Source organism: Balaenoptera borealis (assembly GCF_965194805.1).
Source record: "Balaenoptera borealis genome assembly, chromosome: 1".
NCBI classification, from domain to species: domain Eukaryota; kingdom Metazoa; phylum Chordata; class Mammalia; order Artiodactyla; family Balaenopteridae; genus Balaenoptera; species Balaenoptera borealis.
In genome coordinates, this window is record NC_138860.1 from 96,907,545 (window position 1) to 96,922,481 (window position 14,937).

General features: G+C 47.6%; 1 protein-coding gene across 1 annotated transcript; it reads right to left on the reverse strand.

Moving 5' to 3' along the window:
* Positions 1-485: 485 nt before the first annotated feature.
* Positions 486-12,746, reverse strand: LOC309616014 (acidic mammalian chitinase-like). Its single transcript, XM_082366179.1, is given in 10 exon segments — positions 486-785; positions 2,330-2,442; positions 2,444-2,469; positions 3,360-3,476; positions 4,316-4,501; positions 5,372-5,495; positions 5,955-6,079; positions 7,244-7,409; positions 7,918-7,974; positions 9,301-12,746. Coding segments are annotated over 10 exon segments (1,422 nt in total). The 5' UTR covers positions 9,582-12,746; the 3' UTR covers positions 486-558.
* Between the last annotated feature and the right edge of the window lie 2,191 nt (positions 12,747-14,937).

Consider the following 14,937-nt stretch of genomic DNA (forward strand, 5'->3'; position numbering starts at 1 on the left):
CTAGCCTCACAGGTGTTGGAGTGGAGTGTGTGGACCATCCTACAGGTGGCCCTCATGCTCTGTCTTCAAACAAGTATGGTTTGCTTGGGCTGTTTAGCCCTGGAGTTGGGAGATGAGTTAACCTGGTAAAGGAAGAGTTCCTGAAGGAGGTGATGCAGTAAATTGTGTTCTGAGTCCAACCACTTTTCTAGGTCCTTCTGCAAGACACTTTGGAGGCATATTTGTGGGAAAGAACAAAATGAGAGATCAAATCTCCCTTCATCTCTCTTGACCCTAAAGCCTCCCATTTCCTCTCCACTTCTGCCTCAGGAGGAGCCCAGAACACCAGAACTTCTCACGGAGATGCTCAGAGAGGTCCCAGCCACTACCCATCCTTGTCTCCCGGCCCCAACCTCTGGAGACCTCTGGGAAGCAAGAAGGTAAGGCTTCTCTTTTACACACAGGGGAGTATCACGTAGATTTACAAATCAAAGTAGACAACTTGGTAGACTGAGGCAAAACTTCCATTTAATCATCCTTCTGTCCTACAGTCCCCAGTGGACCCCACAAGCAGATGGCTTAAGTCCAGTTACAGCAAGAGCAGCTGGTGTCAAAGACCAGGCCTGTCTGACAAGCCTCCTCATAGGTACGTCCATCCACGCAGTTGTAGAAGGCACACTTGCTGGTGGGGCTGGGATAGAGACCGTTGGACTTTCCGGCACAGAATCCACTCTCGCCAGCATTGCCACTCCCGGGAGCCACAGTGTTGGTCGGGGAACCCACGGTAGAGGTGGGCACTCTGCAACCTGAGAGAGTAAGTAAAGGGCCCCATAGGTTCTGCGGTGGACTACTTTCCCAGCACGAGTGTTGTGTCTGTAGTGTCACTGGGGGTTCCTCATCTTATCTGAACCAGTGGTTAAATGCTCTGGGCCTGAATCAGTGATACCCAAGTTCACAGTCCAGCTCTGCCATGAGCTATGTGACCACAAACAAGTCACTAACTTCTCTGAGCCTCAATTTCCTCCCTTAAATGATGGAATACTAGTACTATCTCTTAGAATTATTACGTAAAGCATTTTCCCATGTGTATGCTATATAAAATAGTAAGGGCTACACAATAATTAGCTTTGTTTTTATTTTATTTTTAAGAGGAAAATAATGTTTATTTATCACCTTTATCACCTAAATGCTTGCCCAAATACTATGTTCCATAACCCCCCAAAATCCTACGAAGTGGAAGAATTTTAAAGATCATTTTATTCATGTCAGCTAAGGTGAGAACTGAGATTCAAAACCAGTTCTACCTTGAGTTCAGAGCCTGTGCTATGCCTACTACACTGTTGTCTTTCTTTTTTAAACCACTTTATTAGGTATGATTGACATACAAAGTGTTTACATACAACTTGATGGGTTTGGAGATAAGTACACATTGTGATTATCACAATCAATGCCGTAAACATACCCATCACCTCCAAAAGTCTCCTGTCCTCTTTATTTATTATTATTTTTTGTGATAAGAACACAAGATCTACCCTTCTAGCAAATTTTTAAGTATACAATATAGTATTGTTAACTACAGGCACTATGTTGTACAGTAGATCTCTAGGATTTATCCATGTTGTAAAACTGAAACTTGCACCCTTTGACTGATACCTCCCTGTTTCTCCCTCCCTAGTTTTTATGTTTAAATAGACTAATTACACCTGTCTCCAAGAGCACCTGTGAGGATAACTTGAAATCTGAAAGAACCAGCAGAATTGACATGGTCCAGCAGTCAGCACTGGTTGTCCACATGTCTTCCTGGCCCCTTTTGCTTTCTGCACTTGCCCAAGCCTTTGGGTCTGGGGCAAAACTGTGTGCTGAGACCAATCATAATTCTGCTCCTCACTTCAGGGAATGGGCAAGCTGGACCCCTTCAGGGTTCTCCTTCTCTCATCCCTTTCCTCACCACCTAACTTTGCCATCCCTCCCTTGCCTTGTCTTCTCTGCTCCACCAAGTTCCTAAAGGCTGGAGATGGGCAGACGGGAACAGGAACAAGACATTTGTGGTCCTCTCTCTACCCAGGCTCCGGAATGTTCTCCAGGAGCTCCTTGAACAGCTCTACAAGGAAAGCCCTCAGGAACAGGAATGGGCCTTTCTCTCTCACTCAGGGGCTGTCCCCTAGCAGCCACCTGAGTCTCTCTTTCTGGGTCCCAAATGCCAGTTCCCCGTGGACATGCTAGGACAGGTGGAAGATCTGAAGGAGGCTTTCTTTGAGGCCAGACTGGGAGGAGCTCTGGATAGTCTTTTCTTCCTCCTTAATGTCTAGTTTGTTACCTCGTGGCTGATAGGTGGTGCTTTACTACTTACCGGGAGTGGACACGCTGAGTGCAGACTTGAGGGCATGCATGAAAGGGTATTTGCCTTGTCCACAGAAAGTGCCCGTGAAGTCATCCAAGCCAATGTTCCAGACCATGGACCCCCAACTTGTTCTTCAGCAGCCACTCACCCTGTGGGAGAGAATCGGGGGCACTGTGGGATGTCCTTGCACAACTGCAGGGAGTGACTCCAGCAGGATGATGGGGAAGGCCATGATCCAGTCATGGAGAGGAGGGAACGGGAGAGTGGCTTTCCCACAGAGACTTTGAGGGACTCATGGACATATTTGTAGACAAGGAGAGATCTTAGGACTACCGAGTCAGGGAGAATGAGTCTCTCCCCTGCTCTCTGTTATCACCAACCACTTTCTGAGAAGGCTTGTCTGAGTTGGAGCTTGGGTGGGTTGTGATGTCAAAAGAGATACAGGGCCCTTCACCTGGCAAGTGTCTGGGCAGAGAGACAGGGCTCCTGATGGGGAGGTATAGGGTGAAGGGCTTTGGGGCTGGTAAATAGTCACCACCCAGATGTGAGCATGTAAAGGCCAGTGGGCAGAAGCCTAATGGCTCCAAGGACCTCTTGCCTCCCGATTTGGGTTCCTCCTGTATGAAGCTACTGTATGCAGGAGAGGAGCAAAGGAGAGGAAGAAACTCTGATCTACACCATGGCCCTCGGGATGGAAAGAGTGCCTAATTCAGGAAGCACGAATCAGAGCGCTGGATCAGGAGCAGAGCAGAGCAGGGAAAGGGGCCAAAAGGGAGTCTCCAGGAGTGGGCGTGGGGGCCGGGAACGGGAAGGCGCAGGAGCTGAGGGAAGGAAGGAACCAGCTGCAACAGCCCGGAAGCAGAGGGGCTGCTCCAACCGCCGAGCTCTACAGCTGGGCCACCAGCTCCCTTGAGACCTCAGGGTCACCCTGGGTCTTGCCTTACCTCTCTTAGGTGTTTTCTTATAATTCAAATGCACTTGGAGGGCAGGTTCCCTACCTCTCCCAACTGTGCAGAAGGAAGGGTGTGGAGGGCATTACCTTGAGGGTGAAGTTCTTGGGGTTGGCATATCCAATCCACTGATTCCCCTTGTGGGCATAGGGCACCTCCTGGGGAGCATTCCACACCTCAGTGGCTCCTTTCAAGAAGGAGCAGACCTGGGGCAGGAGGACAAATCACAGCTCAGTTGCACCTGCCTGTGTTTGGCTCACATCTCCCTCTTCCCTCCCTTTATTTTCTGGAAGACACTCCTCTCCCCACCTCTCTTTGCTGGAAATAAGAGCTCATGGTTCCAGTTTCACCCCAGCTCCCCTGCTTTCCCTCTTATGGGTGGCACAGTGGAAAGGGCACTGGCTGGAAAGACGAGACCTGAATCCCAGTCCTGGGTCTGCCAATACCCATCTGTGAGACAAGGGACAGGGCAGCTTCTTTGTGCCTTGTGCCCCAGTTTCCCTTTGAAACGAGTTTTCCTGTTTCTCTTATTTGAAAGAATTTTTGCCACAAAAGAGCCAAGAGCCAACAAGGGGGTGATAACACATAATGTTTAGGGTCTGAGATTCTGGTGCTGGACAACTTTAGTATGAATCTTAGCTCTGCCACTTACAAGTTCTGTGACCTTGAGCAAGTTTCTTAATCCCTCTGTGCCTCTGTGTCTTCTTGTGTAAGAGGGTAAAATCAGCACCTCACTGTTGTGAGGGTTAAATAGGATGATATATAAAAATCACTGAGAACAGAGCCTGGCTATCCATTTGGACTTGGTAAACGTTAACCACTACTAGCATGAAAGATGCACATTTACTCTAAAAGGTTAAAATTTAAGATGTTTTATCAATAGTTCATTCTACCCTTCCCTCCTTACCACATACACTCAGAGCTGGCAACAATGGGGTACCCTGTGTTAGAAATCAGAGTATAAATTCTTTCCCTTTGGAAGTATCTATGATCCTTTAGAACAGAAAGTAAATCTCTCTGCTCCTCCAGCCCTCTGGGACATTATCTCAAAGTAGGCAAGACTCCCAGTCTCCTGAGTGTAGGACCCGGCAGTTCCAGGGCCAGAGGTGGAAGCATCCAGGCCATGGCTGGCAGGGTTAGTGAGAGTGAAGGTACTGGCATAAGCCCCAAAGCCCACCATCAGCTCCTCAGCAGGGGCACCTTGATTCTTCCAGTAGTTCATTGCATAATCCTAGAGGCAAGGTAAGGAACATATTACTGTACTAAAAAGCAGCTGAGGATGTGCCCAGAGGCCTGTGGAATAGCCAACATTTTCTACCCAATTTCCTGGCCACTTCAGATACAGCCTGCAGTCCAGACCCTTCCACAGCCCAACCTCACAGAAAGGAAAGGGGTACCCTCCCTTCTGGAACTGGGTGTTAGAGGCAGCCTCAGTCAAGGGGTATAGTACTTAGGTAGCAGGGCCCAGTGTCAACTGTGAACAAAATGTTCCACTATCCTCCTTCCCCTCATACTGGACTTGGCATTTGGGATGGGACTGGAGTTCAGCTATGCATCCTCTTGTTTTCCCAACTTGTGAAATATAGCAGCTCAGAATTGTTTGAGTATGGGGTATGCCCCTGGGAGACTTCTCCATGCCAATTTTTATATCTCTGGTTGCATTCTACACTGAAATCACATCTAGCCAACTTACACACCTACTAATCATTAAGAAGATTTATTATTACAGCTGCCTATGCCATACAAGTTAAGAAGATAAATCTTATGGGATAGGGAGAAAGTAGAAGGAAGGTGAGGAAGATTAGGGGCAAGATAGATCATGAAATGTGCTCCTAGCATCAATGACAATGATAGTTAAATTATTTTTTCAATGTTTGGGATTATCCCAAGCCACTATTCTGCTTCCTTTGGTGCGAAAGATGAATGGGTACAATTAATCATATGAAAAAGGAAGCAGGCAACATGAACTGGGTTAAAAAAGATCACCATCTTTATCTTGTCCATCAAGCTTCCTCAGCCTCCCTTTTGGTCCTTAGCCAGGGATCCCATGACATGCTTTGAAAATATCCATCAGAATTAGCTGTCCCAAATCCTTACTCACCACATTGAAGTATTTGTAGTCTCCCTTGTCATTGGGTCCTGCAAACAGGGGACTGTGCTCTCCTGTGAAGCCATCCCAGGAGCCCCTGAGGTCATAGGTCATCACGTTGATGAGGTCCATGTACCTTGGATTGTTGGGGGTAGGATTACAAGAGAAGAAAAATGATCCAAAGGAAATCATACTCTCCATCCCACTCCCCCTAAAGCTCCTAGTCCCTACTGAATGTGTTGTTTGTAATTACATCATGAGGGAATATGCTTTATTGTTCTTTCTTTCATTCTCTCTCACCTTTATTTGAAAAATTGATGTATAGAAGGCACACAATCCATAATCAATATCTGGCTGCACTCAGACCTTCAGGTCTTGTAGAAGTCTGAAACTCAACTAAACTTTTCCAAATAGCCTTTTATCATTGAGAATTTTGCCTGGCTTCCCATGTCTCTCTCTCAGGCTTTGGGGTCATCTTATTCTTTTGGGACAGAGCCCTCTCTCTCCAAGGTACCTGTGCATTGGCTAATCTATGGGGCAGGTCTCAGAGTTACTTAGCTCTGAACTTGGGCTCCTGGGCTTGGGGTTTACTTACTTTGACATCTCGGGGATCTGGTAGGCAGTTTCAATGGTACCTTTGCCAGCTGACACAGCAGCAGAAATCAACAAACTAGGCTTGTTGCTCTGGGTGGCTTCATGCTCAAAAGCCTCATACATTTCCTGTGAAACAGAGGACACTGGACTCAGGCTGCAAGGACCAATGAACATTTGACGAGGTCATGATTCTTACAAAGAAAGCTGAAAATTGTTCAGCTTAGAGTTCTTTGCTTCAAAAACTGTTGTTGGGGGGCTTCCCTGGTGGTGCAGTGGTTGAGAGTCTGCCTGCCAATGCAGGGGACACGGGTTCGAGCCCTGGTCTGGGAAGATCCCACATGCCGCGGAGCAGCTGGGCCCGTGAGCCACAACTACTGAGCCTGCGCGTCTGGAGCCTGTGCTCCGCAACAAGAGAGGCCGCGATAGTGAGAGGCCCACGCACTGCGGTGAAGAGTGGCCCCCGCTCGCCGCAACTAGAGAAAGCCCTCGCACAGAAATGAAGACCCAACAGAGCCAAAAATAAAAATAAATTTAAAAAAAAAAACAAAAAAAAACTGTTGATGGTCTCTGGGAACAACAATGAGTTGTCTCCCCAAAACTTGTACTGAGGGAAATTTGGTGACCCTCTAAGAGTCACAAATAATGTCCAGAGCAGAAAAATAAAAAAAGAAAGCTTATATATGGACAAAAAAAATTGGCTCTTAGCTCTATAGACTATATATGATTAAATCTAACAATTGGAAAAATCAATCATGGAAGAAGAGGAAATAAGAGTAATGACGCAATCATTGGTGCTCAATCAAGCTGCCCAGGGGAGAGGACACTCTGGCCCAACAACTTTATGTCTGGCCCTGGTGGCAGGAGTACCCCTTCGCTGGAGACATCTGCTTCTACTTACCAGAGTGAGGGGCCATTGCACATCTCAGTCTGTAACTAGCTCACCTTGCCCTACATGCTGCCTCCCAAGGAAGGACCTGTTTGAGGACTATTTGACTTCCCATAGCTGTGCTTAGAACATGAATGTTTCAGACTCATTGGCAGATTTCTCACTGTAAATAAACTAACTTTCATGCACCCCTACACTAGTCTCTATAACTTGGCCCTGCAAGTTTTCCCTGAAAGAAAAATCTGATCTTACACTAAAGAAATCAGGCTTTGAGCCAGAAGAGCTGAGATTCACACCCTCAAGTGTATTAGCCTCTCTCAGACCCCCTCATCATATAGAGGTCTTCTCCTCAGTCCATTGTGGACCAGATCCTATGTTCTTTGGACACAGGGAAGGTGAATCACCTTCACCAGGACAGTGAAGAGCTGCTTGGTGTCAGCTGGGCTGCCACGGTTGCCAGGATACTCCCAATCAATGTCCAGCCCATGGAAGTCGTACTTCCTCTGAAACCATATGGCTGACTGGATGAAGGTCTGGCGGTTCTCAGCAGTGGCCACCATGTTGGAGAATCTGGAGTCAGCAAGTCATTATGATTTTACTGGCAGTGATGGGCTTCAACATGGACTCTCTCAAGGGCAGGATTCTATTATGCGGCACTTGGGGCCGGGGTAGGGGTGGGGTGCGGGGACACAGGAGGAAAAAATAGTGGCCTAAGTTCCTGGGTCCTCTGTCTTGTCACTTAGCCTCCTATTTGTCCAGATGCATATTCAGTTATTCAGACATTCATTTGACATTTGGTAGTGCTGGGGTATAGTGGTGAATACAATAGAGTTTCTGCCCTGGAGGAGCTCCTATAGAGGAAGGTATAGATAAGTAGATAGGCAGTTAAAATACAGCGTGGTAAGAGCTGTGATAAAGGAAGGACAGACTTCAAAGAGAGCTCTGACCAGAAGGTAATAGGATATCTAAACTGATATCTGAAGCCAGAGGCCACCCACTTCAGAGAATTCAGAGCCCTTGGAGTTTGGAAGAGACTGAGTAATCTGAGAGCGATTCCTCTGTGAATGCAAAGTCTTACCCCTGGGTTCCAAAGTTCCAGCCCCCAACAGATAGCAGGGTTTTCAGTTCCCTGTTGCTGGAGATAGAAAGATCCCAATGTAAATAAAATTCCACAGGCAAGGAGATGTCATCTGCTGGTCAGTCTCTCCACCCTCGTATCCCACACCTGAGCAGCACCAGGCCTGCCCCATTACCAGTCTCTGATCTCACACTGGGAGCAGAGTTCTCTGTAGGAGCAAAGTACTGTCTTACTCTGGGTACCTCCAGGACACAGTATAAATGCTCATTGAACAGGTTCCTGTTCCTGGCCTTGCCAGTGGGCTGGTGGATCCTGGTTCAACAGGAAGCTTCAGGGGAAGACAAAGCAGGGCATCCTACGGAGGATGGAAGAACATAAAAGTAGTCCCTTAGCACAGATGGTAGAGGGGCTGGAGCTGCCAGGATACACTAGGCCAGAAAGCTGAAAGTCTGAGACTCTTAAAGGAAAGAACAAGGAATAGAGGCAGTAGAAGTGTCTACCATTTACTGAGTGCCTACCAAATGCCAGGTACTTTACATGAATTGCTTCTGTCACCCTTACAATCCAAATAGGCAGGAACTATTAATCTCATTTTGACCTTTAAGTGATATTCAGAGAGCTTAAGCAATTTGTTCCAGATGACCCAGCTACTAAGCTTGGCAGAGCCAGGATTTAAACCTAACTCCTCTATTCCATGGTGTCTCCCAGCAGGCACCCAGGTCCTGTGAGCTTGATCTTAAAACCTACCCACTGGATTCCCAACTGGACCAAAGTGTCAATTAACCTATCTGATAAACTGATTTGGCATTCCTGAGTTCTGCCACTTACTAGTTCTGTGGGCTAGGGAAAGCTTTTAACCTCTCTACAGTGCAGTTTCCTCAAGCTTAAAATATCTTTTAAACTTTATCATGCCTACTTCCTAGTGTTTGTTGTGAGGGTTACATAAATAATAAATGAAAAGCACCTAGCATAATGTCTGGCTCACCCAGTTCATTGGTAGTCACCCAATAAATGTGCTAAGTGTTTAATTGGCATGAGAACCATCTCAGGTTAAATTGGCAGCTAGCCCATGGGTTGGTGTGGGTCTATACTGCAACACGGCAACCTCCAGGGGACTGTATTCACAATGAGTCCCTTGTGGATGGCACCTCATGGGACATATAGCATTCAAGGCGAAGGACCTGCTGAGAAAATAATCCAGACAAGTGACAGCAACCTGCCTCTCCTAGAGAGAATGATGCCAATAGCTCTGCCAATGAGGCACAAGAGTGATTGCAAACAGGACTCAAAGACTAGGCATTCTGGTGTTGGTGTCTCTAAGGACTTCTGAAAGACCCATGAGAAAACCTCCAACCCAGCCCAGAGCCCAAGCCCAGAACTCACTAGTGCTTGAGGCCATTGATACTGGCATAGAGGGTCTCATCATTCCACTCAATGGCTGTGATCTGGTTGTTGGTCATGCCAGTGAAAGCAAAGATGATGTGTGTGCAGAGACAAGGTTCCACATTCTCAGGCATGTAGTGGGCAATCCCAGGACAGTACTGGCTCCAATTGGTGAAGTAACAGACAATTTTGGTTGCTGTGCCTGGAATGGCAGGGAAATAAGAGGTGGCCCCTGCCCTGACTAATATCCCTTGTCCCCAGGGCACCCTGGTACTCCCCATCCTCACATGGGGCACTTACCCAGCTGCAGCAGGAGGGCCAGCCCTAAAGAAGAAAAGAGATCTTGGTCAGAGGGTAGCAGGGTCATTCTTTCCCTGGCTGACCTGCGACAGCACTCGGCAGTAAATGGAGAAGGAGAGCTGGGGCCTGGTACCCGCTCTGCTCTATAAATCCTTTCCCAACATGGACCCCTGCATGATGACTTCAAGGAAAGTAGCTAATGTAGGCATTCGGTGACCTACCTAGAAGCTCAGATGATAGTGAGCAGTTCAGGAACCAGGAACACTTGTTGTTATTTGTTCAACAAACTCATATTAAGTACTGGGTTCTGAAGACAAAAAGAAAAACTAGACAAGCTCCCTGCCCTCAGAGAACTCTGAGCCTGGTGGGGAAGTCAAACCTGTAAGTACAACCAAACCTCAGCTCAATGCAATGAGACAAGTGATAAAATTGAGATATGCACAGGATATTATAGAAAACAAGTCAGGGAAGACTTCCCAAGAGAGGTGACATTTGGACTGGGCTCTCTGTTCTCCCTCTAGGCTCCTTTGGGATTTGTGCTTTCTTATCCCTATCACAGCACGTTTCACCCTGAAAGCACTAATCGTTTATTGGTCTGCCCACTAGAATATGAACTCCCTGAGGTCAGGGACTGTGCTTACACCGCTGAATCCCCACTCCCCAGCCCAGTGCCTGGCACATGGTCAACTCTCTATCCATATGTGTTGAATGAACAGACTCTAAGGATAAACCAAAGTGGTGGAGAAGGGCAGAGGAGGCACCAGAGGTGGAGAAGGGGAGGGCAGGCAGAGGGCCCCCTCCGGTAGCCGTTCCCTTCACACTGAGGATTAGAACTCACTTTTCCAGAACCAGTTTCACTCTACTTCTCAACTGAAATTATGCTCCTAAATTGTATTTCCATCCAAGCTACCCAGTTGTGCCCAGGATGCGCTGTGCTATCTGACTCAGTGACCATTCTCGTTGGGCTCCTACCCACAGTTGCGGCTTCATCTCTAGGGATGAGTTAGCACTGGAGGAACTGCATTAGCTCTTTGAGGTCTTGTCTGCCTCTCTCCCTGGAACCCTCACACCTATCCCCAAAGTACACATTCAGAAAAACCTCTGCCTCATCCAGCTTTCTGCTAATTGTTCCTGTTAGTTGATTAATCCTTGGTCAAGTGTATGCACTGAGGTCTCGCTCAGTGGCTGGCAGTGAGGAAGCATCACAGAACATCAGAACTAGAATGGCTAGCCCCAGTCTTCCATCACCCTACATGGGGAAATGGCCTTGTCCTGCTTCACCAGAGTTATCCATTTTCTTTCCCATCTGAAGCCCTTGGGTGATTAGCGGGCCCTTCCTTCCTCTTTCTCTCCCTCTCTTCCTTCCTTCCTTCCCCACTATGTTATGAACCCAAGGAATCCGCAAGAGAGAAAGGGGACAAGGAAGCCTTGGAGCATAGAGAGTGAGGGTGGAGGTAGAATAAATGGAGGAAAAAAAGCAGATACTCTGAAAGCTCAACTGGGCCGCCTGGGACAGACTCACCAGCAAGAATCAGCAATTTCCCCTTTTTGATGGGAAGTGCTCATTGCGAGTTCCAGTGCTGAGTGGGCACTCGATAGCTTTTTATAGGGAGCATTGGAGGCCTTCCCACCCCGCACCTGGCTCCCTTCAGCAAGCAAGGCTCCCTTCCTCTGACCCAGGAATAAAGGGGTAACAGGGGACACGTGGCTCCCATTTATCCTCTGCACCTTATCTGTGTTTTCCTTCTTAGGTAATCAACCCCAAGACACAAGGGAGACTCGGTAAGAACAGCCTTGAAAGGTTATTGACTGAAAGTACGTTTAGGAAAATGGTATATCTGGCACAGGTATAAGGCTGGCCTAGGGTTCAAAGTCATTACAGGTCACAGTAGGCACTACATGTCCAAAGAGACCATCTGGACTCTAGGGGAGGAGTATGGACAAGGGAAGTGAGGCTGCCATTTGACCAGGATTTATCCCTGGCCAGACAATGGTAGGTAGCCCTGCCCAGCCTCCAACTCCTTGATTCCATTGTAGCAATAGATGTCAGGTAATGGCTACCCGTTTGTGAGGTTTCACCAAGTTTGGAGTGAGAAAGCATCACTTTTCAAACTTGCTTCTGTTTAACTGAAGGTTGCCCGGTTTACAGAGGATGGAGGAAATTCACGGGGCACAGACATTTAAAGTTAGGCTTTGATTCAGACGGGAGAAGCAGCAAGGCCTGGGACAAGGGCCCAGGGAGCCATAAAAATCAGAGCAAAGACAGCAGCAAAAATGTCCGTGGATCGAGGCACTGAGAACCACAATGTTTTAGGACCTGCCTCCCTCCCTCCAGTCCACTCCCAGGCTAACGGCCCGGACAGAAGGGGATGCACCTACAGGCAGCCCACTATGAGGCCACATCACAGATGTCCAGACCGCGTCTCAGGGTCATTCAGCCCCAGAAGGCAATGAGAGGAGCAAAGGTGTGGTTTTACCTCTGGCATTGACACCAGCCCCAGGACACCCACCGAGTCTGACTAAAATCCCAGTTGGGACGGGTGGCACTGCTGGCGGCACTCCAGGCAACATCTGCTGCTTAGAGACCTGCTAGGTGAGTGTTCAAGGTCTTCTGAAAGGTGCTGACCAGACCCTTGGGAACTTCTAATCCAGACCCATTTAAGGGCAATCCGGGTTCACAGAGAATAAAGGAATGGCTCCTACAGACTTCAATATAAGTAGGACGGGCTGCTGTCACTCCCATGGCTGTTATCTACAGTCTCCCCTTATCCTTCCCAGGCCTTTGACTCAGTTGGCCTCTAGTCATTAACTGCCAAGCACTTGAGGCATTAACTAACTGGAATTGGCCCAGTCTTGAAAATAGTAATAACAGCTAACATTCATTCAGCACATGCAATGTGCGAGGTGATTAAGTCATTTAATCCTCAAATCAACCCTTTGAGGCATATTATTGTCATCCCTTTTACAGACTGGGAAAACTGAGAGTTAAGGGAAATTAAGTAAACTGCCTAAGGTCACACTGAGAATAAGTAGAGCTGAGACCCAAGCAGAGACAGCCTGCCTCTGGGACCTGGGTTCTCTTGCTCCACCATCCCTCACCCACACCACCCCATACAACCCGCACATACGGCTCCTCTTTGGCAGAGGACTCCTAGCCTTAAAATGTCTCCTGAAAGGAGTTGCCTCGGGGGTCGGGGTGGGGGGGGGCGGTGCGGGGAGAGGAGATTGATCAGGGTTCCTCTCCAATCTCAGCTAAACAAAAGGCCCTAATCTCCTTAATCTACTCCTGGATATTTGCAAAGCAAAGGGTTCTCTCCTCACAGCAGGTGTGAGAAAGGAATCCATAGAGTTCAGGGCTTGGAGCCCAAGACATAGACCTCTGATGGACTCTTAGGCTCCATGCGAGGCCAAGGTTACTGTGTTAGACAGCTGTCCATGATAATCAAAGTAACAACAGACACAACTAATGTTTTTGATGTATCACGTACTAGCCTAAATTCTTTGCAAATATTACCTTACTTACCCCTCATATCTCCGGCAGCAGGCACGCTTATTATCCCCATTTTACAGAGAAGACTGGAGCACAGAGAGGGTAAGTAACTTGGCCACAGTCACACAGTAAGTTAGTGACAAAGCCAGGATGTGAATCCATGCAGTCTGACTCCTGAGTGTGCTCTTAATCATTTCACTCTTCTGCTTCTCAAGAACGCAACAACCTGAGGAAGCAAAGGACTGAGCCAGAGTTAGAAAACCAGAGAGGTGCCCCCAAACAACGTATACCTTAGAGTAAGAAGATCTGAGCTCTGGGGCAGCATTTAGGGGGCCTTGGGCACAAAGTTCCCCCTAGTCTCCAGCAGCGTTTGCCACCCCTGTTTTTTCGTATGTACATCTGATGTTTTCTCAACGATAAAGGAATAAATCCCCTAGTACTCCCACTCTCACTCACCTTCGGATCATGTAGCCACCTCTAAGCCCCTTCATCTGCAGAAATTCTGGTGCTGAGGCAGGTGATAGATGGGCTCCAGGCTAGGCATTTACAACTAGCCTCCTGTTTACATTTCTTGAGGAAGGAGGCAGGTGGGCTCTAGACTAGATATTTACAACCAGCCTCCTGTTTGCCCTTCGAGATGGAAATAACAAGAGGAACAGGGTAAATAGCTGGACTTTGCCTCCTGTGGACACTTTAAGATAACAGTTATGGCAGGGACAGAGAGGGGCTAAACCCTGCTTGAGTAAAAGATCAAGAGGTCACGTATTTCCCATCCTTGGGGCAAGGGAGATACTGCATATGCACAGAAAGTCTCCTTGTTGGTCAAAAAGGAGGGGGCACCACCCCAGAATAGGTGATGCCAAGGCCCCCCATAGGCCTCTGGGCTGGAACCCATCTTGGAAAGTGTAGCGCACACCCGTTGGGGAGGGTCCTAGGACCGGTCAGGTGTGGAAAAATAAACCAGGTAATTGGCCAAAGGTAAACAAAGGCCCGGAAGAACTGCCCTATATAAATGACTTAACCACCTCTCTACTGCACTCCTCATTAGGGAGGACGCCCACACCCTTTCTCTCCTGGTGTGTATCTTTGCCCTGCTTCTTTCTTAACTAAACAAACTGTTTCTCTGTGGGCTCTCCCACTTGTTGTACTGTGTCTCTAATAATAAACTTTGTACCTGTTTTTACAGTTTTTGCCTCCTTGAGAAATACATTTTTCAGTGGGAGCAAGGGCCAGGGGAATTTTGCTTCTAGCCTCTAGCCCCTGGTGGTCTAGTGGCTAGGATTCCTTGTTTTCATCCAGGTTACCCAGGTTCAATTCCTGGTCAGGGAACTAAGATCTCGCTTCAAGCCACCGTTCACTGCTGTCTCTCCGAGATCAGTGCTGCCAACACTTAGATATATGATCTTACATTCCCTGAGCCCCAGTCAGCTCATCTGCAAATTGGGCTTAAATGCCTCCTTCATAAGCCATGAGGATTAAATATGCAAATGAAAGTGTTGTTCAAAGTTTAGGATAAGGGACTTCCCTGGCGGTACAATAGTTAAGACTCTGCGCTTCCACTACAGGGGACACTGGTTCAATCCCTGGTTGGGGAAATAAGATCCCTTATGCCATGCAGCCAAAAAAAAAGAAAAAAAAAGAAAGTTTAGGATAAAAATCATTTTTCAATAAGGAAAGGATTGGAAGAGTAGTGGGAGAATGAGGGGAAACACAGTTTATCCTGAAATTAGGGTGTCTGAGCTCAGAAACAGCCTTAGACTTCAATCAGCCTTACTCCCTGCTTCGGGCACCATGCTTTAGAGGAAGAATTGCAAACTTTTCCATAAAGGGCCAGATAGTAATACTTT